A 23765-nucleotide genomic window follows, 5' to 3' on the forward strand; every position below is an offset into this window, starting at 1 on the left:
GCGGGCTGGGCAGCTGCCATCCTCCTGGCCTGGGTGGTGAGCCCCCCAGGATGCCACCAGCCTGGCGGGGAGCTGGCCACCGTCCCTCGGTGCCCCAGGAGGCCAGGGTGATAAGCAGAAGCACGCTATGTCTGTCACCGCGAAAGCCGGTCTCCGCCCTTCCGTCTCTGTCCTGACCAGGACTGACCTCGGTCTCGTGCTACAGAGGAGGTTCAGCCTGGAGCTTTGCCTGAGCCCAGGAAATAAGTGGCTGCAGGGAGGAGGGGCGAGAGCAAATGGGCCACAAAGACCAGGACCATGTGACCCGGGCCCACGGACAGACCCTCTGCTGAGTGTCTGGCCAAGACCCCTTTACAGAGCTGTCAGCAGGCAGCCTGACACAGGTTCCTCCCCAGGGCTCCCCCCTCCGAGTCCAGGCCCCCTGGGCTCACCCCCATCCTAACAAAGCCAGGGCCTTCCAGCCCTGTGCCCCCACCCACCCCCACCGTGGGGGTCGCGAGAGGGGGTTGCAGAGAGCTGAGGGCTGAGAGCAGGTGTCCCGCGGCGGGGCCTGGGATACCGCTACACCTCCCCTCTCACGCTCACTCACGGGCCCTGGGACGCGTGGCCAGAGGGCCCCGGCTCCGTGGCGGGTCTCAGGCTCTGCCCCTGACCACCCCGCATCCCACAGAATGACTTCCACCGCGCCATCCTGCGCTCGCAGTCGGCCATGTTCAACCAGGTCCTCATCCTGTTCTGCACCCTGCTGTGTCTGGTGTTCACGGGGTGAGTGCGCCCGGCAGGGGTCCCACCAGCCCTCCCGATGGCCCTCGCCTTGGTGTCCAAGAACTCAGAAGGGCCCCGCCGTGGCCGGTGGCAGTCCGGCCCAAGGCCCGGGGGGTGGCCCAGAGCCCACACTCCCAAGGGGCCGGGGGCCTGAGCCCAGCTCCTCTAGGAGGAGGCAGGGGTCGGGCCGTGACCAGTGCTGGTGAATCCAATCACCACCTCCTGTGCCCCGGGCAAGGATGCGGGACAGGCACCAAGGCCTGGGAAGGAGAGAAGGAGGGCCATGTGCTTCCTGCCTCCCCTTCCCCACACCCTACCAACACACAGAGCTCAGCGGGGCAGGACCCGCATCCACAGGGTGGAAATCCCCCGGGTGACTCAGCCCGCTCTCTCCCGGCGCCTGTCCCCCTGGGGGAGGGTCTCTGAGCCTGTCTCTGTGCTAAGCACCCCACGGTGGGTGCTGTGGGCCCCCTAGGCCCTGCCAGCAGCACCTTCTGTCTGGGGACCGGGACTCAGGGGTCACAGGCGTGGGAAGCAGGGCTGTCCAGTTCTGAGCGCAGGAGGGGCTGGGCAAGCCCCACGCCCTGTCTGACCTCCTGGGTGAGGAGGAGGCTCAGAGGTGGGGTGGCATGTGGGGGGGCTCACAGCCGGGGGCACACCCACCCCCACTGGCTCCCAGGCCCACACTCAACCAGCGCAACTCCCCATCCAACCTCGGGGTGCATTTTCCAGGGGCCTCGAAAGAGCTGTGGGCTGGAAAGGCAATGTCCAGGGGGAAATCCGAAGAGCTGGGTTGTGTGGGCTCTGGCAGACGGGGAGGGGGGGCAAGCGCCGGAAGCCCACATGAACTGAGCTGGACTCAGGACCACGTGTGGGGTGGGGGTTCCCCTGCCAGTGATGGGGGCACCTGGGCAGGCAGAGCTGCACCCGGGAGCTGTGGCCGCGGCCCCGCCCATGGCCCTCTGACCGCCCGGATCTCCAGGACCTGTGGCATCCAGCACCTGGAGCGAGCAGGCGAGAACCTGTCCCTTCTCACGGCCTTCTACTTCTGCATCGTCACCTTCTCCACTGTGGGCTACGGTGACGTGACGCCCAAGATCTGGCCGTCCCAGCTGCTGGTGGTCATCATGATCTGCGTGGCCCTGGTGGTGCTCCCACTGCAGGTGCGCCTCCAGCCCCGGTGCCCCCCACCACCCGGCGCCCAGCACGGGAATGAGCAATGCCAGAGACCCGAGTGGGACGGGATGGGGGAGCTCTCCGCAGCGGGCCCTGCGGGGCGGCCGGGGGGCTGGGGCTGGTGAGGCCACGCCCAGCGGGGCGAGGAGCCAGGGGCGGCGTTCTCTACAGGGGGCCGCCCCGCCGTCTGTTGGTGGGACGGGGCTGGGGGTGGAGGCTCAGGAGCGAGGATGCTGCTGAGCTCACTGCCGGAGTAGCTGCCCGCCCCCTCGGGGAAGGTGGAAGGGGGTGGTCCCCATTTCTTCCCTGTGCCCTTCCGCTTAAGTCCGCTGCCTGGTTAGCGTCCTCAGACAAGAGCAAAGACAGCAGCGTGCCCGCTAAATCTCCCTCCCAGAAGGCGGCGGTGGCCACCGCTGCCCGTGCTCGCCGCACGTCCATGGGCAGCCGCCGGCACCACACACGCGGGCTTCACATGGCAGAAACGTCCTGTTCCCGTCCGGAGGCCCGAGTCTGAGTCCGGGGTGTCAGCAGGGCCGGCTCCTTCTGGAGACCCCGAGGGAGGCTCCCCTTCACGCCCTCCCCGCTTCTGGAGCCGCGGGGATCCCTGGGCTCCCCCAGCTTGTGGCTGCGTCCCTCCCATCCCTGCCCCCGTCCTCACGTGCCTCCTCCCTGCGTGTCCCTCCGTGTCCTCTGCCCTCATTTTAGGAGGCCCACCCCAATCCTGTCTGACCTCACCTTAACTAATCACACCTGCAAAGACCCTGTTTCCACATAAGGTCCCACGGGGAGGTTCCGAGTGGACGTGACTCTTAGGGGACACGACTGAACCTGGCACGGTTGGGTCACTTACCCCTCTCGGCCCCGGGAGGCAGATGCCACTGAGCCAGGTGGCAGAGGAGGAGGCCGGGGCCCGGAGCGCGTGGCACACGGCCCCCACCCTGCCCAGGGGACCCCCTCCAGCAGTGGAACCGGTCCTGTGCTGCAGGGCCCCGGGGTCTTGTCCCCGGAACCTAGCAGATGCACCATAAATTCAGTGGAACGATCCCGTTTCAGCGAGCTAGTGGCGGGCCGCCCAGCATGGGTGAGCCCACCGGAGGGTAGCTGCTGCCGCTGACGGAAGCTGCGGTAACCCGCGGCCCCGGAGCTGGAGGGGGAATCGGCTGGAGGCAGGAGGCCGCCCACACCCCCGCACCCAGCATGGAGGGTTCCGTGGGGCCCTGCTCCCTTCCCTGGGCCACTTGTGTCTGTCCTTTTCCTAATTTAGAAGGACTCACGACGCGAGGCTGGCGTCCAGGAGGCGTGGGCGGGGTGGGCGGGACCCCACGGCACCGAAAGTGCCCTTCCGCACCCGGAGTCTGGATTTCGGACTCTGTGTCTGAGACTCTCCTGACACCCCCAGGCTTCTCCGAAAGGGATCTCGGGGGCCGATGGCGGCCCCAGGGTCTCATCATCACCTGCATGTCGGGAGTGCAGACTTGGGCATCGCGTCAGGGTTGCTTGGGCTCCGGGGGCCGGGGGCTGGGACGTCTGTCCCCCCCCATGCTCCCCCCGACCCGCCGCCGGCCCTCTGTGCTATCCGGGGAGGACAGCTCCCCGTGTGCTGCCCCACGAGGGAGAGCACCCTTCCCCGCACGGCCAGCACCCTCGCGGCCCCCCGAGCCCCGGGGCCACCTGGGACGCGGCCGCTCTCACCTGCAGTTCGAGGAGCTGGTATACCTGTGGATGGAGCGGCAGAAGTCGGGGGGCAATTACAGCCGTCACCGGGCGCAGACTGAGAAGCACGTGATTCTGTGCGTCAGCTCCCTCAAGATCGACCTGCTCATGGACTTCCTGAACGAGTTCTATGCGCACCCCCGGCTGCAGGTGAAGCGCCCTGGGCACTGCGGTCCTCGGTTTCCCCACCTGTGCGGGTGAGTCCGCATTGACCCCAGGCCCGCCTGCAGGACTACTACGTCGTCATCCTGTGCCCCACCGAGATGGACATCCAGGTCCGCAGGGTCCTGCAGATCCCCCTGTGGTCCCAGCGGGTCATCTACCTCCAGGGCTCTGCGCTCAAGGACCAGGACCTCATGCGAGCCAAGTGAGTGCCATCCCGGGGCTGAGGGCGGGGCCCCGAGCCTGTCTGAGCAGAGGCCTGAGGTGGGAGGGTCATCAGGGAGACCAGCAGCTCCGGCTCTGTGCCCGCCGCCCGCCCAGGCCAGCCAGGCCCCACGCTGCCCAGCCCACCTGTCCTCCCATGCCCAAGGGTCAGCCTGCCAGAGCTCCCATCCTCCCCTGCTCTGGTGTCCAGGGGATGCGGTGGGGTTCCAGGAGTGGCTCCAGGTGGAGCCAGGATGGGAAGGTGGGGGCTGTGGGCAAGGTTTCTTTTAAAGACAAGCTAATAAAGTGACTTGACATAAGAAGACTAAGTTGTTAGATGGGACTTTCCAGAATGTGCCACTGCATGTTCTGGGACACCCCAGGAAACCGCCTCATCACATCTTCATACCAGCGACTTCAAGTCATCTTTTGTGATGGGTTGTGGGTTGTATGGACCAAGGGGAAGCAGGAGACCGGATAGCCGGGGCACCCACCTGCCCACCTCCTGAGCCCTGGGTCAGTCCCACTGTCCCACCCGTAACGTTTCAGAAAGGAATCCAGCATGGAGGTGGCAGTGGCCAGGGGGCTCAGCCTCTTCTGTGATCCAGCACCCAGCTCCAGGGCAAGGGGCTGGGAGAGGCAGAGGCCTGACAGGGACAAGCAAAGAGCCAGGGTGGGTAGGGTGCAGGGCGACGTGGTGGGGAGGGACCAGGCCTCCCATCCCTGGGGCGTGAGCAGTTCCTCAGTGCCCCTGCTGCAGCCAAGGGCTCTCAAGGGTGGGAGAGGAGAGCAGAATGCATCATCCATGTCCCCAGACCTTGGGAAGGGACAGGCCGGCAAGTGGGCAGGGTCCATCCTCTTTGCCACCAGCCCAGCCCTGGCTTAATGGGGTCATAGAGAATGGGCCCCCCGCAAGCTGGTCAGTGCCCTGATGCCAGGCCATCAGCCCAAGCGAGGTGGGGTCTCGACGGGGCCCATCCCTTCCGGCCTCTGCGTTGAGCCCCTGATGTCTGAGACGGAGCATGAACGGTCCAGGCCGTGCTCAGACCTGGTGCTTTGCAGGATGGACAACGGGGAGGCCTGCTTTATCCTCAGCAGCCGCAATGAAGTGGATCGCACGGCAGCGGTGAGTGCCCCTGGGGCCAGAGCAGGAGGATGCCTGAGGGCGGAGACTCTCCCCTCTGCCGGCTGCTGCCCCATAGCCCTGACCCCGCCTCCCCCCCTCAGGACCACCAGACCATCCTGCGCGCCTGGGCCGTGAAGGACTTCGCACCCAACTGCCCCCTCTACGTCCAGATTCTCAAACCCGAGAACAAGTTCCACGTCAAGTTTGCAGGTACGTGGGGGCCGTGGCTGTGCACCCAGGTGGGAGTGCATTTTGCCAGGTGGGGTGTAGAGAAGGGCTGGAGCACCCAAGAACTCACAAAGGCCTAGCGGGGGGCACAGCTGAGCATGCTCAGCAAGGCATGGGGCGCAGTGGAGCCCACGCAGGTCTCGCCATATGAGATGACCATCTTCCCCCCGGGGCCCCAGGGTCAGTGGTACATCCAAGAGGCGTCTCTGGGCGCACGGGGGGGCAGGTGAGCAGGACCCCAGCCCTGGAGCTCTCATCAAGCTGGGAGTCAAGCACAAAGGTGCTGGGGCAGACAAGGGGGCGCCCCGGGGAGGGTGCTGGACGGTGGGGCGCCTGCTGTCGGGACAGTGACGTCTGGGCGGCCACCTGCCCCCTCCTGCCACAGACCACGTGGTGTGTGAGGAGGAGTGCAAGTATGCCATGCTGGCCCTCAACTGCATCTGTCCCGCCACGTCCACGCTCATCACCCTGCTGGTGCACACGTCCCGTGGCCAGTGAGTGCTGGGGGAGGGGGCGTGGGAGGGGGTGGGCCCGGGGAGGGACGGCGCAGGCGGCGGCCAGGGTGGGGTGCCGGGAGAGCCCACAGGCCACCGAGGCCAGTCTCAGCCCCAAAACATGTTGGCAGCCCCCTAAAAGTCAGACCCTCGTGTTTACGGCTTTTTTTTTTTTTTTAAAGATTTTTTCATTTATTTATTTGAGAGAGAGAGAGAGAGCACATGAGAGGGGGGAGGGTCAGAGGGAGAAGCAGACCCCCCGCCGAGCAGGGAGCCCGATGCGGGACTTGATCCAGGGACTCCGGGATCATGACCTGAGCCGAAGGCAGCCGCTCAACCAACTGAGCCACCCAGGTGCCCTGTACTGAAGATCTTTATTTTTTTTTTTTTAAGATTTTATTTGTTTATTTGACAGAGAGAGGCACAGCGAGAGAGGGAACACAAGCAGGGGAAGTGGGAGAGGGAGAAGCAGGCTCCCCGCAGAGCAGGGAGCCCAGTGTGGGGCTCGATCCCTGGACCCTGGGATCACGACCCCAGCCGAAGGCAGTCGCTCAACCAACTGAGCCGCCCAGGCGCCCGTGTTTACAGCTTTTAAAAGCTGCTCGGGTGACCCCTCAGGCCACCCCCCGAGGCTCAGCCATGCAGGGCGGGGTCCGGGTCGTCCAAGCTGGCCCTGCTGGCCTCCACCCATAGCCAGACGCGGGACGCGGCACGGCGGGGGCATCGGCAGCGCCCGGGGGGCAGGAGGGGCGGCCGGCCCTGGTGACGTCGCGGCTGCCCCGTGCAGGGAGGGCCAGGAGTCCCCGGAACAGTGGCAGCGCATGTATGGACGCTGCTCGGGCAACGAGGTGTACCACGTGCGCATGGGGGACAGCAAGTTCTTCCGCGAGTACGAGGGCAAGAGCTTCACCTACGCCGCCTTCCACGCGCACAAGAAGTATGCGGACAGGCGGGCGGGCGGGTGGGCGGGGGGGACGTGGGTCTGGCTGGCCCCCTGAAGCCGCGCCCCGCGCAGGTACGGCGTGTGCCTCATCGGGCTGAAGCGGGAGGACAACAAGAGCATCCTGCTGAACCCCGGGCCGCGGCACACCCTGGCGGCCTCCGACACCTGCTTCTACATCAACATCACCAAGGAGGAGAACTCCGCCTTCATCTTCAAGCAGGAGGAGAAGCAGAAGAAGAAAGGCTTCTCGGGGCAGGGTCTCTACGACGGGTCCTCCCGCCTGCCCATGCACAGCATCGTGGCCTCCATGGGTGAGGCGCCACGCAGGCGGGCACTCCCCCTGGGCCTCCGTGTGCCCATCTGTCCCCACCTTCCTGCAGGGCCCTCGTGGGCACCAGGGGTCCCACCTCCGACCCGGGAACCAGCCACCCCCAGGAAAATCTCGGGGAGGGGCAGCCAGCCAAGGTCGGCCGCTCTGTTCCAGGGACAGTGGCCATGGACCTCCAGAACACAGAGTGCCGGCCGGCACAGAGCGGCGGGGGCAGCGGGGACGGCAAGCTTACGCTGCCCACAGAGAACGGCTCGGGCAGCCGGCGGCCCAGCATCGCGCCCGTCCTGGAGCTGGCTGACAGCTCGGCCCTGCTGCCCTGCGACCTGCTGAGTGACCCGTTGGAGGACGAGCTGACGCCATCGGATGACGAGGGGCTGTCTGTGGTGGAGTGAGTGCCGTGTGCCGGGGCAGAGGGGCGGGGGGAAACGGAGACAGGCCTGGGGGCTGCGGCCAGCGCGTGGGGAGGGAAATGTCCCTGTGGGCTCCGAGCCGGGGTTTCGCGGGAAACTGTGTTTGGCAAATGGAATCTGCTGGGGACTCTGCACAGACGTGAAAGCCGGGCTGTGCTGCCTGCCCCCTCGTCCCTCCTCCGCCTCGCGCCCTGGGCCACCACGCCTCGGTGCCAGGCCTGCTCGGTGGGGGTGGCTGTCCTCTGAGCATCGTTTGTGGAGGTCACGACAAGGGGAGCCTTTGGTGAGGTGTCCTCCAGGCCCGGAGGCCCCTGGCCATCCTGAGCCTTCCTCCTGCCCTGGCCTCTGTCTGGCCCCTTGGCCTTGGCCGGGACAGACAGGCTGCTCCCCGACGGCAGCGCCACGGCCAGGTGCCAGGGCTCCCCCAGCAAGGCCATGGCCACTGCCCTCTCTGCTCCTGGCCTCTGTCTGGTTCCCAGATGGGGCAGACGGGCCTTAAAGAGGGACCAGCTCTGAGATCCAGGGGGGGCGCCCAGGGCGGCTGGACACCCCGGGGCAGGTGGCGTGGCTGGCCGCTGGGGCCGCCCCCATGGGGGGCACGCTGGGTGCTGCTGGGGAGACCCGCCCAGCCCGGGCAGCCAGCAGAGAGGGGCCGGGAGCCAGCGTCTGCCCACGGGCTGGGGTGCTGGGGGTTTCAGGGAGGGCACGACCCTTGGGTTATGCCCGAGATCCCGGGCCCCGTGTAAGCTCGTGCGTGTGTGCACGTGTGTGTTGTGTGTGCATGTGCATGATGCATGGATTTTCACCTCAGACCCTGTGGTCGGGGCACAGCCCTGCTTCCCACGTGCGGTCCCTGGGCAGGCACCGGTCCGCGGGGTCTGGCGCCTCCGCGTGGCCGCCCAGGGCACAGCCCTGCTGCGCTCTGGGGACAGGGACCGCCGGCCGGGGCGGAGCCATGGGGGGGGGGCGGAGCCGGAGCCCCCGGGCCACGCTGACCGGAGGGCTCCTGTCTCCCGCGGCAGGTACGTGAAGGGCTACCCCCCCAACTCGCCCTACATCGGCAGCTCCCCCACCCTGTGCCACCTCCTGCCCGTGAAGGCCCCGTTCTGCTGCTTGCGGCTGGACAAGGTGGGCGGCCCCCTCCCCCGAGCTCTGCCTGACTTTGCGCTTCCAGGTAATTGTGAACTTTGGAAAAGCTGCAGGATGAGAAGGAAGTCCTGGGCCTTTGCCCGGACACACTGTTTGCTCTCGTCCCCCATAGACGGGCGTCGGTTTCCGAGGCGTATTGTTCCCGAACCTGAGAGCGGGTGGAGCCCCTCCCCCCACCCCTGCCCGCTTCCCGAGAGCAAGGCCATCCCTCGGCTCCCATCTGGTCCACCGGCCGCCTCAGAGTGCGCCCCTTGTCCCACGGCCCTCACTGCCCTTCACACTGCGGGCTCCCCGCAGGGACCAGTCCACGCCATGCGCTGCACGCAGCTGTCCCGTCCCTTTTCGCTCGGCTCTCGGCCCTGGCATCTGGAGGTGCGGACAGTGGTTTGGTGGCACCTTCCCTGGGGGTCCGTGAACTTTCTCGTGAGAAGACTCCGCGTGTGCACCTGGGGCCCCATCTCCGAAGGTGACACGTGTCCTTGGAGGCACGAGACGTCCCTGTGCCGCATCCCTGGGGGAGCTGATGTGGATCACGTGGCACACGTGGCCCACCCAGGTTCCTCCATTTTTGCTTTTGTGGTTAGTGAGTCATTTGTGGGGAGAGCTGCCCTTCACCTGGGTGTCTCTCATCCCAGATTCCTTCTGTATCTGTTTGCTGGCGTTCTGCTGTGAGGAAGTGCGTCCCCTTCTGCATTTACCCCTTTGCGCAGCATGGCCTCAGACTCCTCTTTGGTTCAGGGCTTATCGCTGCGCTTACTCCCGTGGGATTGCAATTCTTGGCCAGTCGTTACTGACTTTGAGGCTCGGACTTTCCCGTTTCGCGGGGGGAAGCCCTGCAGGCCGGCTGGGGCGGGGTGGGGTCCCTGTCGTCCCTGGAATGCTTCCATGGTGTCCCCGCCCCGTCGTGCACCTGCCCTGCTCCAGGCCTGGAGCGTCTGCAGGGAGCCCCGCTTCTCTCGGTGCAAAATGGGGTTGAGACACCAAGTTCTGGGCATGGGGCGCACTCGGCTCCCGGGGCGTCACTGCATGTGCGCCTCAGCAGACAGAGCCAGAGCCCACATGCGCACACACACGCACACACGCACGCACGCACACATGCACTCATGTACACGCATGCACACGTGCACTCATGTACACACACGCACACGCACGCACACATGCACTCATACACGCGCACACACGCACACCCACCCACGCACGCACACATGCACTAGTACACACACGCATGCACGCATGCACTCATGTACACACACACGCACACATTCACTCGTACACACACGCATGCACTCGTGTACAGACGCGCACACACGCACACATGCACTCGTACACGCACGCACACATGTACTCATGTACACACGCGCACACACGCACGCACGCACAATGCACCCATGTACACGCACGCACACATGCGCACACACGCACACGCATGCACACATGCACTCGTACACACGCACATGCACACATGCACTCGTGTACACACGCACACGGCACGCACGACCCAGATCTCCTTTCTGCATCTGCTAAGATGCGGGTTGGCACAGCGCCTCCCTCCCCTCCCTGACGGGACCGTCCCCCACCGCGGGCCTCGCTCGCCGCTCTGCCCGTGGCAGCCTGACGCGGAGCCGCCACGAGCAGGGTGGGCGGGTCTGCTGGGGCCTGGGGCTCCCAGGGGGCTGCCGCGGGCCGTGAGGGGCCAGGGCCGGCTGCTGACAACCAGGGGCCTATGGGCGCCCTTCAGTGAGGGGCCCCGGGGAGCTTGGCGTCATCACGGTGGCCAGCACTGCATGAGTCAGTAAAGGGAGACCCCACAGAGACAGGGGAGCTCCTGCCACGCGCCGTCAAGCGCAGACCCAGCAGGATGAGACCAGCCAGCCGCAGGGCAGCCGGGGGAGGCCACCACACCTGCCCCTGGTGGGCTTTTACTTCAGAAGAGCCCTCCCAACTCACCCCTTCTCCGAAAACCAGCCGGCCTCCCCTTCTCGGAACTGGCCCACGGCTTGTCCCGGGTTGCAATGCTCTCTTCTTCCCGATGAACCCGGTTATTGCTGGTAAAATCACGGCGGTTTCATTTCCAAGGCTGACGGCTGACCCTGCCTCTCCGCAGGGCTGCAAACACAACAGCTACGAAGACGCCAAGGCCTATGGCTTCAAGAACAAGCTGATCATCGTCTCGGCGGAGACGGCGGGCAACGGGCTGTACAACTTCATCGTGCCGCTGCGGGCCTACTACAGGTCCCGCAAGGAGCTCAACCCCATCGTGTTGCTGCTGGACAACAAGTGAGGCCCGCCGCACACCCCTGCCCTGACCTGCAGACGCCCCGGCCCCTCCCCTGCTCCATCCCCAGGCCCCCCGGTCCTCGGCTCTCCCTCCCTCGCGGTTTCTCCTGTTTCCCACACTGCGAATCCCCGGGGGGCCGACGCCCGGCCCCAGCACCTCGACCCCCAGAGCCCGGGGTCTCACCTGGGCAAGTGCCTCTGGCCCCGGGGCTGTGGTTCGCCCTCAGGCAAAATAAAGAACAGCCCCATGGGTCTCTAAAGGCCTCCCGGGTCTGATGTGCTGCGGTCCTGGGGTACCTCTGCTCCACCCAGCCCTGCTCACCCAGGGCAGGGCCCAAGCTGGGCACGGGGGGCGAGCGGCAGAGCAGGACGGGCACCCCCAGGACCTGCTCTCCCCACAGGCCTGACCACCACTTCCTGGAGGCCATTTGCTGCTTCCCCATGGTCTACTACATGGAGGGCTCCGTGGACAAGTAAGGTGCCGGGCCGCCTCGCCATCTCCCTATAGAGCCCACGGTGGAGTGGGGGCATCGGCCCATTTCTTAGCAGAAGGCCCCTCCCGCCCCTCCCCTCCTCCAGTCTCCTTCTCCCCGGGCGTGGGCAGGCCAGGAGGTAGAGCGGAGGGAGAGCAATGTGCACCCAGAGGGAGCTCCCGGCACCCCCGACCTGGTGTTCGGCGACCCCTGGCCACGCGGCTTGTTCACCTCCCCCACCCCAGCCTGGACAGCCTGCTGCAGTGCGGCATCATCTACGCGGACAACCTGGTGGTGGTGGACAAGGAGAGCACCATGAGCGCGGAGGAGGACTACATGGCGGACGCCAAGACCATCGTCAATGTGCAGACCATGTTCCGGTGAGAGGCCAGGGGCTCACACCCAGGGCAGACGCAGCAGGGCCAGGCTGGGTCCCACCCCGAGCCCCCCAGCCATTGCTGCAGCTGTGACCACGGGACCGCACCCTGAGCACCCCAATCCATGATGTGGGGGCCCTACCCCAAGCCCCCCCAATATCTGTGACCAGGGGACCTCACCCTGAGCCCCTCCTTCCCCGTCAGGGATCAGGGGACCCCGTCCTGAGCCCCTCCTCCCCCGCAGGCTCTTCCCCAGCTTGAGCATCACCACGGAGCTCACCCACCCTTCCAACATGCGGTTCATGCAGTTCCGTGCTAAGGACAGCTACTCTCTGGCTCTTTCCAAGCTGGAAAAGGTGAGCAGCTGCACCTGACCTCCCCCGTGCCACCTCCTGAGCTGTCAGGGTTCAGAGCCTGGAGGGAATGGGGGGGGCTCTGGGGCTCAGGGGCCACGGGAGGCCGGGGCACCTGCTCTCCTCTGGCCAGAGGGAGTCAGAGTTGGAGACTCAACTCCCATGTGAGGTTCCTGTGTCCTCCCCAAGGCTTTAGGGGCACTGGTCCCCCTGGTGGCCGGGTCCAGGCCTGGCCGTGCCTGGGTTGAGGCTGCCTGCCGTGTCCGTAAATACCAGCATGGGGGACACCGACTCCCCATTTCCCGCGCCGCAGGCACTGTGCCCAAACCTGAAACATGATGGGTCTCAACCACCTGGCAGGTGCACACAAAGGACTGGGGGTCAGAGAGGGGAGGCAGTGGTCTGGGTCACACGGTGGAGGGGAGGCAGGGTGGGGACCCACTGTTGGCTCCCCGGGCCTCCAGGAAGGGCATCGGCTAGCGTTGGTGCGGAGCTCTGGGGCACAGGGAGCGGCCACCCGGGACACAGGCTCTGGTGAGGTCGTCCCTGCCCAGGCCACCAGCAGCACCGCTCCACAGCAAGGGGCAGGCTGTGTGCTGGGCTGAGGGTAAGACCAGGGAGCAGGTGAGCTGCCGAAGAGGAGGCCCGGGCCTCCTCGGGAGGTTGGGTGCGGCAAGCACTTGCTGCGAGCATCGAGCTCCCGGGCCTGGGCTGCCCGCCGCCTCGGGGAACAGACTGCAGTCTCAGTGGCTGAACGCACAGCTGCCATCCACCCAAGCCAGGCCGGCCCATCAGCCGCAGCCACAAGGGACAAGCTGCAGCTTCACCCTGAGCGCGGTGGACGGGGGAAGTGCGTCCCGCCCAGGGCCGGGTCCAGAGGCCTGTGGGGACCCTGGTGCTCCGCTTGCCAGAGGGACAAGTAGAAGCCGGGCAGGTGGCCTCCAGGCCCTCGGAGAAGACAGAGGGGCGCCTGCTCGGCGCAGCGGCCAGAGGGACCCCAGGCACCCATCCCGTCCAGGCCCTCCCTGGAGTGTGCTGTTCCCGGCACCCGGGGCCAGCCCTCCCGGCCGCTCTGAGCCTGTCCCAGCAGCCTGTGGGCTGAGCGTCCATCTCTGGAATGATTGGAGTGCACCGGATTCTGGGTCCAAATGCTGGGGCTGCTGCTCTGGATCTGAGCAGGGTTCTCGGGGTCTGGGAATTCAGGTCTGACCCGAGCAGGGGCGGGGGTGACCGGCACGGGGTTCGGCTCCAGGCTGCTGGTCCCGGCCCTCACTGCCAGCTTCCCTCGAGCCCACACAGTCCCTCAGGGGCCTCCCGCACCGCCTGTTCTAGGAGGTGGGCTTCGAGGCGGTCAGCCTGCGCTCCCGCTCTCCCCTCCTTCTGCGGCTGACGTCCCCCATTGACCCCTGTGGTGGCAGGTGCACCCTCTGCCCAGCTCAGGATGGTGGACCCCATCGTGTGGCTCCGTGGTCTGGGCCCGGGCAGAAGGGAGGACGCCAGCATGTGTGAGAAGCAGCCCCGGCTCCTCCAGGCTGATGTGGGCTGAGGCCCTGGGCTGCAGAGACTCAGGCTGACATGGGGGGTCCCCGGGCCGCAGAGACTCAGGCTGACGTGGGCGGGGGGCCCCGGGCTGCAGAGACAAGGGCTGACGTGGGCGGGGGTCCCTGGGCTGTAGAGACTCGGGCTGACGGGGGGGGGACCCCGGGCCACAGAGACTCGGGCTGACATGGGCAGGGGTCCCGGCCGCAGAGACAAGGGCTGGCAGAACTACGGGATGCCACCCCCCTCAGAGATGGTTGGAGCTGACGTCGCACCAGCCCCCGTGAGTCCTGGGCCTGGAGGCCACGGAGGCCTTGTCTTCTGACGTCCCGACTAGGCTTGGCCTGGCGCCCCCGTGGGTCTCTGCCCCCCAGGTGCGCCCCGACGGCAATGGCCCCCACAGGAGCCGCTGGGCTCGTTTCTTTACAGAATTAATGGCAGTTTATTTTTACGAAAGCGTGCGTGTCTCCTACTTCAAGGAGCACTGGATGAAGAAGGCGGTTTTTGAAAGGGCAACCCAAGTTGCCTGGCACCTGCTGGTCACAGAGCCGTGTAGAGAGAGGCCCCGGCCGGAGGGTGGCCGGGGAAGGCGGGGCCTCGCCGTGCGCACCCCCCACCCCGTTCCGGCCGCTTCTGCCCCGCAGGGCTGCCCGTCCGGTGCGGCCTCCAGCCCCTGCCCCGCCTGCAGGAGAGGCTCATCCACGCCTGTCCCGACCTCGCCGGCCCGCGCGCACGAGCTGGGCCTCCGGTCAGAGCGCTCGCATCCCTCCAGCACCAGCCACAGAACCTGCAGGGCCTCCTGCAGCCTGAGAACGTGGGCCCGTGTTCCAAATGCCGGGGACGTTCTGTTAAACATGCCGCAGCGCCGCGCCTCCCCGGCCCCTCGGCAGCCTCCCAGGACCCGCGTCCTCCTCAGTTCACGGGAGCCGCTCAGGGGAAGGAAGGCGCCCTTTGCACGGACTTGCAGGTCCTGCCGCGCACCCACGTGACGCGCCCCGAGTCCTGCACACACACGCGCTCCTGGACTTGGGCCTGCAGGCCACGCAGCGTGTGCCGCGTCCGGACACGGCTCGCCTCAAGGGCCGGGGCACCACCACCAGAGCCCGCCGCCCGGCTCCGTGCCCCATGCCCACGCCCTGCCGCCCTCGGTCAGGAAAGGCCTCCAGGCGGCCCCTGGGTCTTCCGCATACCTTGCCTGCCTTCTGCCTTCGAAGCAAGTCTGGTCCCAGGAGAAGGGGGCTTCTCGGCTGTCGGTCGCAGCGAACCTTGGGTGCTGAGGATAATGGCCCCGAAGATGTCCAAGTCCAACTCGCCAGGGCCTGGGCAGAGTGTGGTGCGCAGTCGAGGGACCTTGTGGACCGGAGAGGGTCCCGTGGGGGCCCAGTGTCCTCACCGGGGACCTGCCAGGCAGGAGGCGGAGGGTCAGAGTTCGGCAGGTGCACTGTGCTGGCTGTGGGGCAGGAGGGAAGGGCCACGAGTGGAGGGACGCGGTCAGCTTCTAGAAACGAAACAGGAAAGGACTGTCCCCTAGAGCTGCCGGGAGCGCGGCCCCCCTGGCGCCTTCATCCCACGCCGTTGGGCTCCCGACGTCCGGAGCTGGGCGAGGGTGGATCTGTGTTCCTGAAGCCACAGGAAACCCCCATGCGAGTCCCTGGAACTCGGTGCTCACGGAGCATCGTGGGCGCCATGGGGGAACAGGCAGGCAGGAACGGCGCACGCCTTTCCATGATTTCTGTGTGTCCCCATGCTCCACCGTCCCGTCCGACTTCACTTAAAAACACAAGCTCAAGGATAAAATTACTGAGATGATTGCGAATTTTAGGATGGCGAGAGCGGCGCATTAAAGCAAGCGTGGGGCCCCATGGGACCGTGCAGGTCCCACGCCCAGCATGGGATGGGGGGCCCCAGATCCCGCTGGGGGGGCGCTAGCTGGTGCTGTGGCCCGAGGTCGGCCGTCTGCGGGGGCACGCACACCCCGCTTGGCCGTGCATCGCTGTGATGCGGGCACCGCCTGAGTCCCCCTTTCCTACAGAGGGAACGGGAAAACGGCTCCAACCTGGCCTTCATGTTCCGCCTGCCGTTTGCCGCGGGCCGCGTCTTCAGCATCAGCATGTTGGACACGCTGCTCTACCAGGTCAGCGGGGTCAGGAGGGCAGGGGGTCGAGGGCAGCGGGAGCCCCAGCCTCCTCTCCACCTCCAGCCGACAAAGCCCAGTTCTGAGCGTCCCTCCCTGGGTCCACCCCGAGTGTCCCCCGTCCTTCTCCTCCCAGAAAGGCGCTGCCCTGGGCTCTGCTCCCGGCAGCCTCTGGGTCTCCGATCCCCAGGCCGGACAAGGCTTCCCAGTAGGAGGCTGCGGGCGTGTGAGGGGACCTGGCCTGTCCCCGGGGCGCCCCGCCTCACTGCGGCCTCCCTCTCTGGCCAGTCCTTCGTGAAGGACTACATGATCTCCATCACCAGGCTGCTGCTGGGCCTCGACACCACGCCAGGCTCCGGCTACCTCTGCGCCGTGAGTGACGGGGCCGGCCGGGCGGGCATGCCGTCGTGGGGCGCGTGCGGCCGGCCCCAGCTCAGGGCCACCGCTCGCTCTAGATGAAAGTCACGGAGGAGGACCTGTGGATCCGCACATACGGCCGGCTCTTCCAGAAGCTGTGTTCCTCCAGCGCTGAGATCCCCATCGGCATCTACAGGACCGAGTGCCACGTCTTCTCGACCTCTGAGGTTCGGGCCAGGGGGCTCCTGAGGATGGGCTCGCGCACAAGAGCCCGCAGGCTTCCTGCATAATTTGTGCCGCTGCCGTGTTTCAGTCTGGGATCCGGGCCTTTGCTGCCAGGCCCTTCTCGGGTCAGGTTCATGTGCCCCCACACGTGGCTGGGTGGCTGGGACCCCCAAGTGGGGCCGGGGAGCTCGAGGACGAGGGGCCCTGTGCCGCCAGCTGGAGCCACACTGGGCAGCCTGCCACGCGGGTCCCGAGCCCACAAGGGGCCCAGGCAGTTTCTGGGGCTGGGGGCGGGGGCAGAGGCACCCACAGGCACCCAGGCTGCCCCTGGTTTCCTTTGCAGCCCCACAACCTCAGAGCCCAGGTGAGTGGCCTTGTGAGCCTCACATCGAGCTGTGCTGACGGGTGCAGAGTCCTACCTGCGCTCCCCCACCCCAAGCCTGGGGGGCACGGGGCCCCGGGCAATGGCAGGGTCAGGGAGTGCGTCCCCAGGATGGGTCAGCCGTGGCGCAGCTCCAAGAGGGCCCCTGGGGAGGCAGGCTCATCCAGCCGCCTGTGCTCTGTCCACGTCCCGCTGTGGCCCCCCTCATGGCGGGGGGCCCCCTCCCTGCTGGTCTGGCCCAACCCATGCCCCCCCAGCCTCTCAGGGGTGCTGCCCAGGCGGGAGTCCCCACGAGCCCCCGGGTTCCCATGCACCCACTGAGCCACTGGCACTCCCCGTCTACCACGCTCCCCGTCCCCACTCTGTCCAGTTCTCCAAGATGGGGAAATTGGGGCTCACAGAGGGGTGGCCCTCCGTGGCAAAATCAGGACAGGCAGGGCCCAGGTGGGAGCCATGGAAGCAGGGCCCCGAGAGGTGGGGGAACTGCCCTCGTCCACCCAGCAAACGTGGACAGGCCTGGAGGCGGTGTGGGGCTCGGGAGGAAGGCTTGGGGCTGGCAGCCCCCCGGCTGGAGGAGGAAGGCGCTCGTGCCCCTGGGCCCTGGGGTCCCCCAGCAGGAGGCTGCGGCTCCCCCCCCCTCACCCTCCCGCCCTGGCCAGTCCCAGATCTCGGTGAGCGTGGAGGACTGCCAGGACACGCAGGAAGCGAGGGGGCCCTGGGGCGTGCGGGCGGGCGGCGGCGCTGGCACCCACAGCCGGCACTCGGTTGGCGGCGACCCAGCCGAGCACCCGCTCCTGCGGCGCAAGAGCAGGCAGTGGGCCCGGAAGCTGAGCCGCAAGGGCCCCAAGGCCGCGGGGAAGGCGGCGGCCGCCGAGTGGGCCAGCCAGCAGCAGCTCAGCCTGCACCAGCGCTCCGAGCGGCAGGAGCTCTCCGAGCTGGTCAAGAACCGCATGAAGCACCTGGGGCTGCCCACCACCGGCTACGGTAAGGGCCCGGGCAGCGCCGCCCGCCACCGGGACTGGGACAGACACGCGTTGGCCGTGGTGCCCGGGGCCTCCGCTCTGCCCGCCGCCCCACGAGGCCCGTCGGAGCCCCTCTGGTGCGAGGACACAGGATGCCCCAGAACTGGCCCTGAGGCCCGCAGGGAGGGCTCACCCTCACCGCTCTGGGGCCTCAGTTTCCCCATCTGTAAAACAAGGGACTAGATCGAGCTGACTGAGCCCAGCACGCGGAACTCGCGAGAGCCGTGGCCGTAGGGCGGGGCGGGCCGGGCCGGGCCGGGCAGGGCTCCCCCAAAGCCAAGGGCACAGTCCTCACGTGGGGATGGATTAGCGCCTCTGGGATCAGGCACACGCGGGTGCGCTCTGTTCTCGTGGAGAACGGGAATGTGGCGGGGAGACCCCGTAGCCCCCGGCCACCCCCCGCGGTCTTCCCAGCAGCCAGAGCGTATGGGGCACGTCAGGGGGCAGCTGGGCCCGTGGCCACATCGGGCCGCACAGCAGCTCCTGAGACAGTCACCGCTTCTGCTGCTTTGTGGCCGCACCCCTAGACCCTGGCAGCCCCTTCTCTCTGGAGCTTATTTTGGGGAGAAGTCCACGACCTTGGCCAAGAGCAGAGCCGGAGGAGAGGCGCTCCTTCCCACGCCCACTCTGGAGGTGCTGCTCCTGTCGTGGGCTGGAGGGGAGCGCAGGCTCTCCGCCGCTCCCGTCTGCACCCACACCGCGCCGGGCCGAGCCTCTGGCGGGTATTGGGTCACGCCTCGGGGACTCTGCCTGTGAGTCGGGCTTGGCTGTCCCACCGCAGGCATGGGCTCTCCCCAGCCCGCTTCCTGCGCCCCCCTCCAGGTGGGACCAGAGGCCAGAGTCTGGGGGCCAGCCCCGCCCCCACCATGCCGAGCTGCACGGGTCACCTCCGTCCCCCTCCACGTCCCTGCCCCTCCGAGCAGTGTGCCTCCGGCCCCACGGCCAGGAGCGGCAGATAGGGATTCGGGCCCGCCAGCCCTAGGGCTGGCACCTGTCCCATGTTCCCCTTGACCTCTGCAACCCCCCCGCCCTCCCCAGAGCTTGGCAGAGAAGGAACCCATGTTGCCGCTGACGGGCTTGCTTCCCCGGTGGCTGGCGCCGGCCGCTGCCGGTCCCTGAGTGCACGGCCCCCCGTGTGCGGCTGGCTGCCCCCCGCCCCCCACCGCTGTGCCGGCCGCCGCGCGCTGCTTGCTGACCTCTCTCTCTCTCTCTGTTTCTGTCTGTCCCTCTTCCTGTGTGTCCCATAGAGGATGTAGCAAATTTAACAGCCAGTGATGTCATGAATCGGGTAAACCTGGGATATTTGCAAGGTAATTCTGCTCCGGCGGACTTCGGCTGCCACACGAGGGGGCATGCCAGCCGTGGCCGCCGGGCCGCCTAGGGCCCGCCCCAGCCAGGCAGGCGGACAGAGAGTAGACAGGAGAGGGCCCCCGTGCTCCCAGATCACCCCCATGCAGGGCCCTGGACACCCTCGTCCTCTGTGTGTGGAGGACGGGACTGACCCCGGGAAGGCGCCCTGACGGTCACTGCGCCACGCTCGGGGCTCACCCGGTCCTCCTGCTCCCTTGTGCTCTGAGGGTAAGCCCCGCTGTCCGCGTCTGCCCTGACTGTGCTGGTGGCTGTCGGCCTGCAGCTGGCCCGAGATGCCAGGGACCCTGACCCCACCCAGCTCCGGGGAAGCATCCAGATGGATGGTTCCGAGCCTGGGTCCCACGCACGCGCACACACACGGGGGAGCGCAGCGAGGCCTGGGCCGGCGGCTGGAGAATTGGGGTCTGCTCTGTCCTGGGCCTTTGTGAGCCGCCCGAGTCAGGTGGACCTTCAAGAGAGGGATCTCCCTCTCCAGCTGAGACAAAGCCTGCCCATACTCCCCTTTCTCATGCGGGGCTCAGGTTTCTTCCAAGAGGATGCCCCGCAGCCCCCAGATCTGCCCTGAGAGCCCAACCGAATTCAGAGTAGCGTCCAGGCCATGGTCCCTGCTGCCAGGACCCCTTCCTTCCCTGGGAGCTCCTCGCGGCCCTAGAGAAAGCTCCACGCTGGCATGCCCAGGCGCCTTGGGGCAGCCCCTTCGTCCAGGGCTGACCCCAGAGGGGACGGTTTTCCTGGGCTGGAAGCCGTCTGGGGCAGTCCCAGGCCCGGGAGTGAAAACCTCGGTGGCTCACAGCCCGGGGGTGCTGAGCGGGGCTGGCCCATCGGGGCCCATGGCGGCAAGGCATCAGCCCCTCCTGGGTTCTTAGGCTTTTCCTTAACCTGAAAGTCGGGATGGCATTCCTGGAAGACCCACAGGGCCAGCACGGATCCAAGTCCAGCAGCTTCCAGGAACAGGGTGGCCGCGTCGCCCCCTCCCTGCACCCAGCCGCACCCTTGCTTTCTGCTGAGGCTGAGGGCCCCCCATATGTGGACGTTGGGAAGCACCTGGGGCCGGATGCAAAACCAGAGGAGAGGGAAGCCCGTTAGCCAGGCCCCCAGGGAGGGTATCATCTGGCAGGCAGCCCACTGAGAGCACAACTGTCCACCTTCACCCCTGCTCGCCACCACCCTTGAGGGAGGTGGCTGAGGCTTGGCTAAGTGCCGGGCTGGGGGGCAGTGAGTGCAGACCCCGGGGCATGGGGTGGGGAGGGGAGTGGAAGCATCTGGTCTGCAGGGTCGCTGGAAGGTCTGGGATAGTAGGGCTGCGGGGATGGGGGGCAGGGTAAGGTGACACCTCCCTTGGTCATCTGCCAGGAGAGCCATCATCAGCCCCCTGCCCCCGCCTGCGCACGGTGGTCACGGTGAAGCTGACCCGTCCTGGGGAAATCAAGCCCCTCTCAGCCCCTGGCGCTCCAGCTGGGCCCCCACACCTCGCAGCCCACCACCCCCAGACGCACAAAGCCAGGCCTGGCTCAGTCCGGTCCTAAGCTCTGCTGGTTTCAGGACCACCCTGGTCGTCCAGCTCAGGGGGACACACGGGCCCAGGCTGGGGGGGGCCCCAGGAGGTGCCAGCAAGTGAGGATGGGCACCCAGCTCTGGCTGCCCACGGAGGGATGGCCCGTGTGCCCTGGGGGGAACCAGCTGCTGGCTCTGGCCCCAACACCAGCCCCCACTTTCTGTGCCCCAACCCGGCGTGTGTCTCAGCATGGCGCTCCGCTGATCCCTGCGGTTGCGGGTCCGCGAGACCCACCTCCCTCTCCACCCACGGCACCCCTGTACGCGCCATGAGGCCCACCCCGCAGACGCACGCGGGGCCCGGGCCTGGGAGGTGTGCCTCCCTGCACGGCCACCGACTGAGCCCCCCTGCTCCAAAGGGCCCCAACACGGGCTGTGGGAAGAGAGCAAAGAGCCAGGGTCACCAGGAAGCTGTTCCTGGAGCGGACGCAGAGCCTGGTGCCAAGAGACGGCCCAAGAGTCTGCGCGTGTCTGCTGGACCCACCCCCCCAGGGCCCAGCCCTTGCCCCCGCCTGCCTCCCAGGAGGCTGCTGTGCCCGACCCGTTGCTGCAGGGGGCACATTCAGCTCCGAACTGCTCGGCCCCCAGCCTCGCTGGCCAACTGGCTGCTTCTCCCGCTTTGCAGAGAATCCCTTCCTCAGGGGCCTGGCTGGTACAGTCCTGCCAAGAGCCAACGGTGCAGGAAGGAAATGACAGGAGCTGGGGGCTTGGGCCACCAGGGCTAGACCCTCTGGAGGGCCATCCCCTTGATGGCTGCCCCGGGTCAGGAGGTGCCTTTACACATTGCCACATGGGTAAACTGAGGTCACGAGCCATTCGTGGCTCTGCCAGTGAACGCAGGGGCCGGGGGCATCTGTGATGGGACCAGTGCTTCTCCAGAGAACCCACTCTCCCCCCCCGCCACCTGTGCGCCAGAGACTGGGCGGTCCCTGTGGGCTCCGAAGGGGCCCCTCCTCTGGGAAGGGGGCGGGGGGCCCCGTGGGCTGACCCCGTGGACGAGGTTTTGAGAAACAGGACATACGTGCAAAGCAGAGAGGTGAACGAGGGGTGAGGGTGGTCGGCCTGGAGGGGGAGGGGCAAGCGGGGGGCTGGGTCAGACGTGCGTGGAAGCGTGCGCGCACACGCGGGTTTGTGCAAGCGGCAGGTGTGCTCGAGGCCACCACGTTGGAGATGCTGGCTGCCCAGGGTGTGGGTGGCCGACCCCTGCCCGTGCCGGGCCCGCGGCAGGTAACCCCGTCAGGCAGGGCCAGCCCCGCGGGCTGCAGACAGGGCACCTGGAGAGGCTGGGAGGATCCCGGGGCTCGTCGGGCGCGGCAGAGCGGAGGGGGTGGCGGCGGCTGAGCCGTGACCGCCACGGGGCCCGTCTCCTTTGCAGACGAGATGAACGACCACCAGAACACGCTCTCCTACGTCCTCATCAACCCCCCGCCCGACACGAGGCTGGAGCCCAACGACATCGTGTGAGTCCCGCGTCCCCAGGCGAGCGCCCGCCGCGCCCCCACGCTGCGCACCCGGCGGGCGGAGGGCAGCGCCCAGGGCTCTCCGCCTCCCCCGCAGGTACCTCATCCGCTCCGACCCCCTGGCCCACGTGGCGAGCGGCGCGCAGAGCCGGAAGGGCAGCTGCAGCCCCCGGCTGGCTTCCTGCAACCCGGAGACCCGCGACGAGACGCAGCTCTGAGCCCCACGAGGAGCCTGGCCGCCGGGGCCACGGGCCCCATCCCCACGTCGGCATGCATCGCACTGCATGGAGCGCCGGGACCCTCCCCGCCCCGCCCCGGACGGGAGCCCTCACCCGGGCTGACGGGGGGAGCGTGCCCCCGGGCCCCAGGAGAAGCCGGCGGGGAGGCCTTTTTAACCTGTTTTTACAAACTTGTACAGTCCGCGTCCCCACACAACGTACCGTAACTCGTGATGGGGCCCGGCTGAGCGGAGGGAGGGCCGCGGGGGCACACAGCTGCGCTGCAGGGGGACGCTGGGTGCATGGGGACGGGAGGGAGCTGAGCCCTGCCCCCAGCAGCCGGGCACACTCAGACACGCAGCTCACGCGCAAGCCGTGTTTCCACGGCCATGGACGGACGGCCCGCTCACGGGGCTGGACTTGGCCACACGACTGTGAGGGTCTGGCCCAGAGTCGGGCCCCGAGGGGCTCCCGCCGGCATGCGCTCCACACTGTGCGGGCAGGGGAGGGGAGCCGTGAACACAGCAGCTTGGCCTGGGGCCCCCTCACCCTGAGGCTGGGCCTGCTCCGCGGGCGTGGAGGGAGGCGGGCTGCCTCGAGACGCCCCGAGGGGCCCGCCGACACACGAGGGTTCCTGCGAGGACCGCGCGGCCAAGCACCCCTCCGTGTTTACATCTGCGGGCGTCGGGCGGGCTGGGCCGTTTCCACGGGCCACTGGACGCCCGTTGGCCCCAACCTGAAGCACAACCCACCCTGGGCTGCTGGCCCAGGTCCCCTCTGCCAGGGAAGGACTCAGCGTGGTCGCACGTGACATGCCGTCGGGCTTCCTTTGTGACTGTGACAGGTGTCGCACGGTCAGTGCTGGAACCTTCTATTAAATGGATGTTTTCTGCAAACACGAGGGTGCACTTGTGTGCTGGGCTCCTGAGACCAGCAGGTGTTGGGGGGCAGGAGAGCAGGGCTGCCCTGGGGGGGTGTGCACCAGCACAGAGGCATCCATGTTCGTTTCAGAGGGGGGGCTCTTGTTCAGAGTGTACCCCAAGAAGCTGGGTGAAGGGGAAGGGTCAACACAGGGTCCAGACGGCGGCAGGTGGCAGAGGGGCCTGCCCTGAGGGAGGGTGTGGCCCGGCCACACAACCAGCCCACCCCCCCCCCCCCACGCCCAGGCTGCCCGGGCCTCCTGCCCTCAGTGAACTTGCAGGCCCTTGGTGTGGCCGCGGGGGCCGGGGCCGCTGAGGAAGGGGTGCTGAGCAGGTGGGGGCCCCAGGGCCCTGCACAGGGTCCTGCCAGTGAGCATTCCCTCCCACACCATCACCCAGCAG

The 23765-nt window shown here is 67.4% G+C and overlaps 1 protein-coding gene across 5 annotated transcripts; it reads left to right on the plus strand.

Annotated features, from left to right (window-relative positions):
- Positions 1–19: 19 nt before the first annotated feature.
- Positions 20–23339, plus strand: KCNT1 (potassium sodium-activated channel subfamily T member 1). 5 transcript variants are annotated; one of them, XM_081803916.1, is made up of 23 exons: positions 20–765; positions 1748–1922; positions 3634–3804; positions 3885–4021; positions 5083–5146; positions 5248–5356; positions 5760–5868; positions 6656–6805; positions 6884–7122; positions 7302–7530; positions 8575–8680; positions 10806–10978; positions 11380–11451; positions 11697–11831; positions 12073–12184; positions 15753–15854; positions 16143–16226; positions 16310–16438; positions 16780–16800; positions 17478–17802; positions 19088–19150; positions 22141–22225; positions 22323–23339. In XM_081803916.1, exons 1-23 carry the CDS (start codon positions 710–712, stop codon positions 22441–22443), a joined length of 2967 nt encoding a protein of 988 aa, XP_081660042.1. In that variant the 5' UTR covers positions 20–709; the 3' UTR covers positions 22444–23339. The 5 variants fall into 5 exon arrangements, with proteins under 5 accessions (XP_081660042.1, XP_081660043.1, XP_081660041.1 ...); XM_081803915.1 differs by having other exon boundaries at positions 21–765; positions 7296–7530; XM_081803917.1 differs by lacking the exon at positions 16780–16800 and having other exon boundaries at positions 7296–7530.
- The last annotated feature ends 426 nt before the right edge of the window (positions 23340–23765 follow it).

The sequence above is a fragment of the Leptonychotes weddellii genome, chromosome 14 (assembly GCF_054177405.1).
Source record: "Leptonychotes weddellii isolate Sample4059 chromosome 14, ASM5417740v2, whole genome shotgun sequence".
Lineage (NCBI taxonomy): Eukaryota > Metazoa > Chordata > Mammalia > Carnivora > Phocidae > Leptonychotes > Leptonychotes weddellii.

Excerpts from the sequence above, each read along its gene's own strand:
- KCNT1 (XM_081803915.1), top strand. The coding sequence starts at position 710 with ATGTTCAACCAGGTCCTCATCCTGTTCTGCACCCTGCTGTGTCTGGTG. Across the intron at positions 1,923-3,633 it reads TGGCCCTGGTGGTGCTCCCA|CTGCAGTTCGAGGAGCTGGT; the intron begins CTGCAGGTGCGC and ends GGCCGCTCTCAC. Across the intron at positions 7,123-7,295 it reads CAGCATCGTGGCCTCCATGG|GGACAGTGGCCATGGACCTC; the intron begins GTGAGGCGCCAC and ends GCTCTGTTCCAG.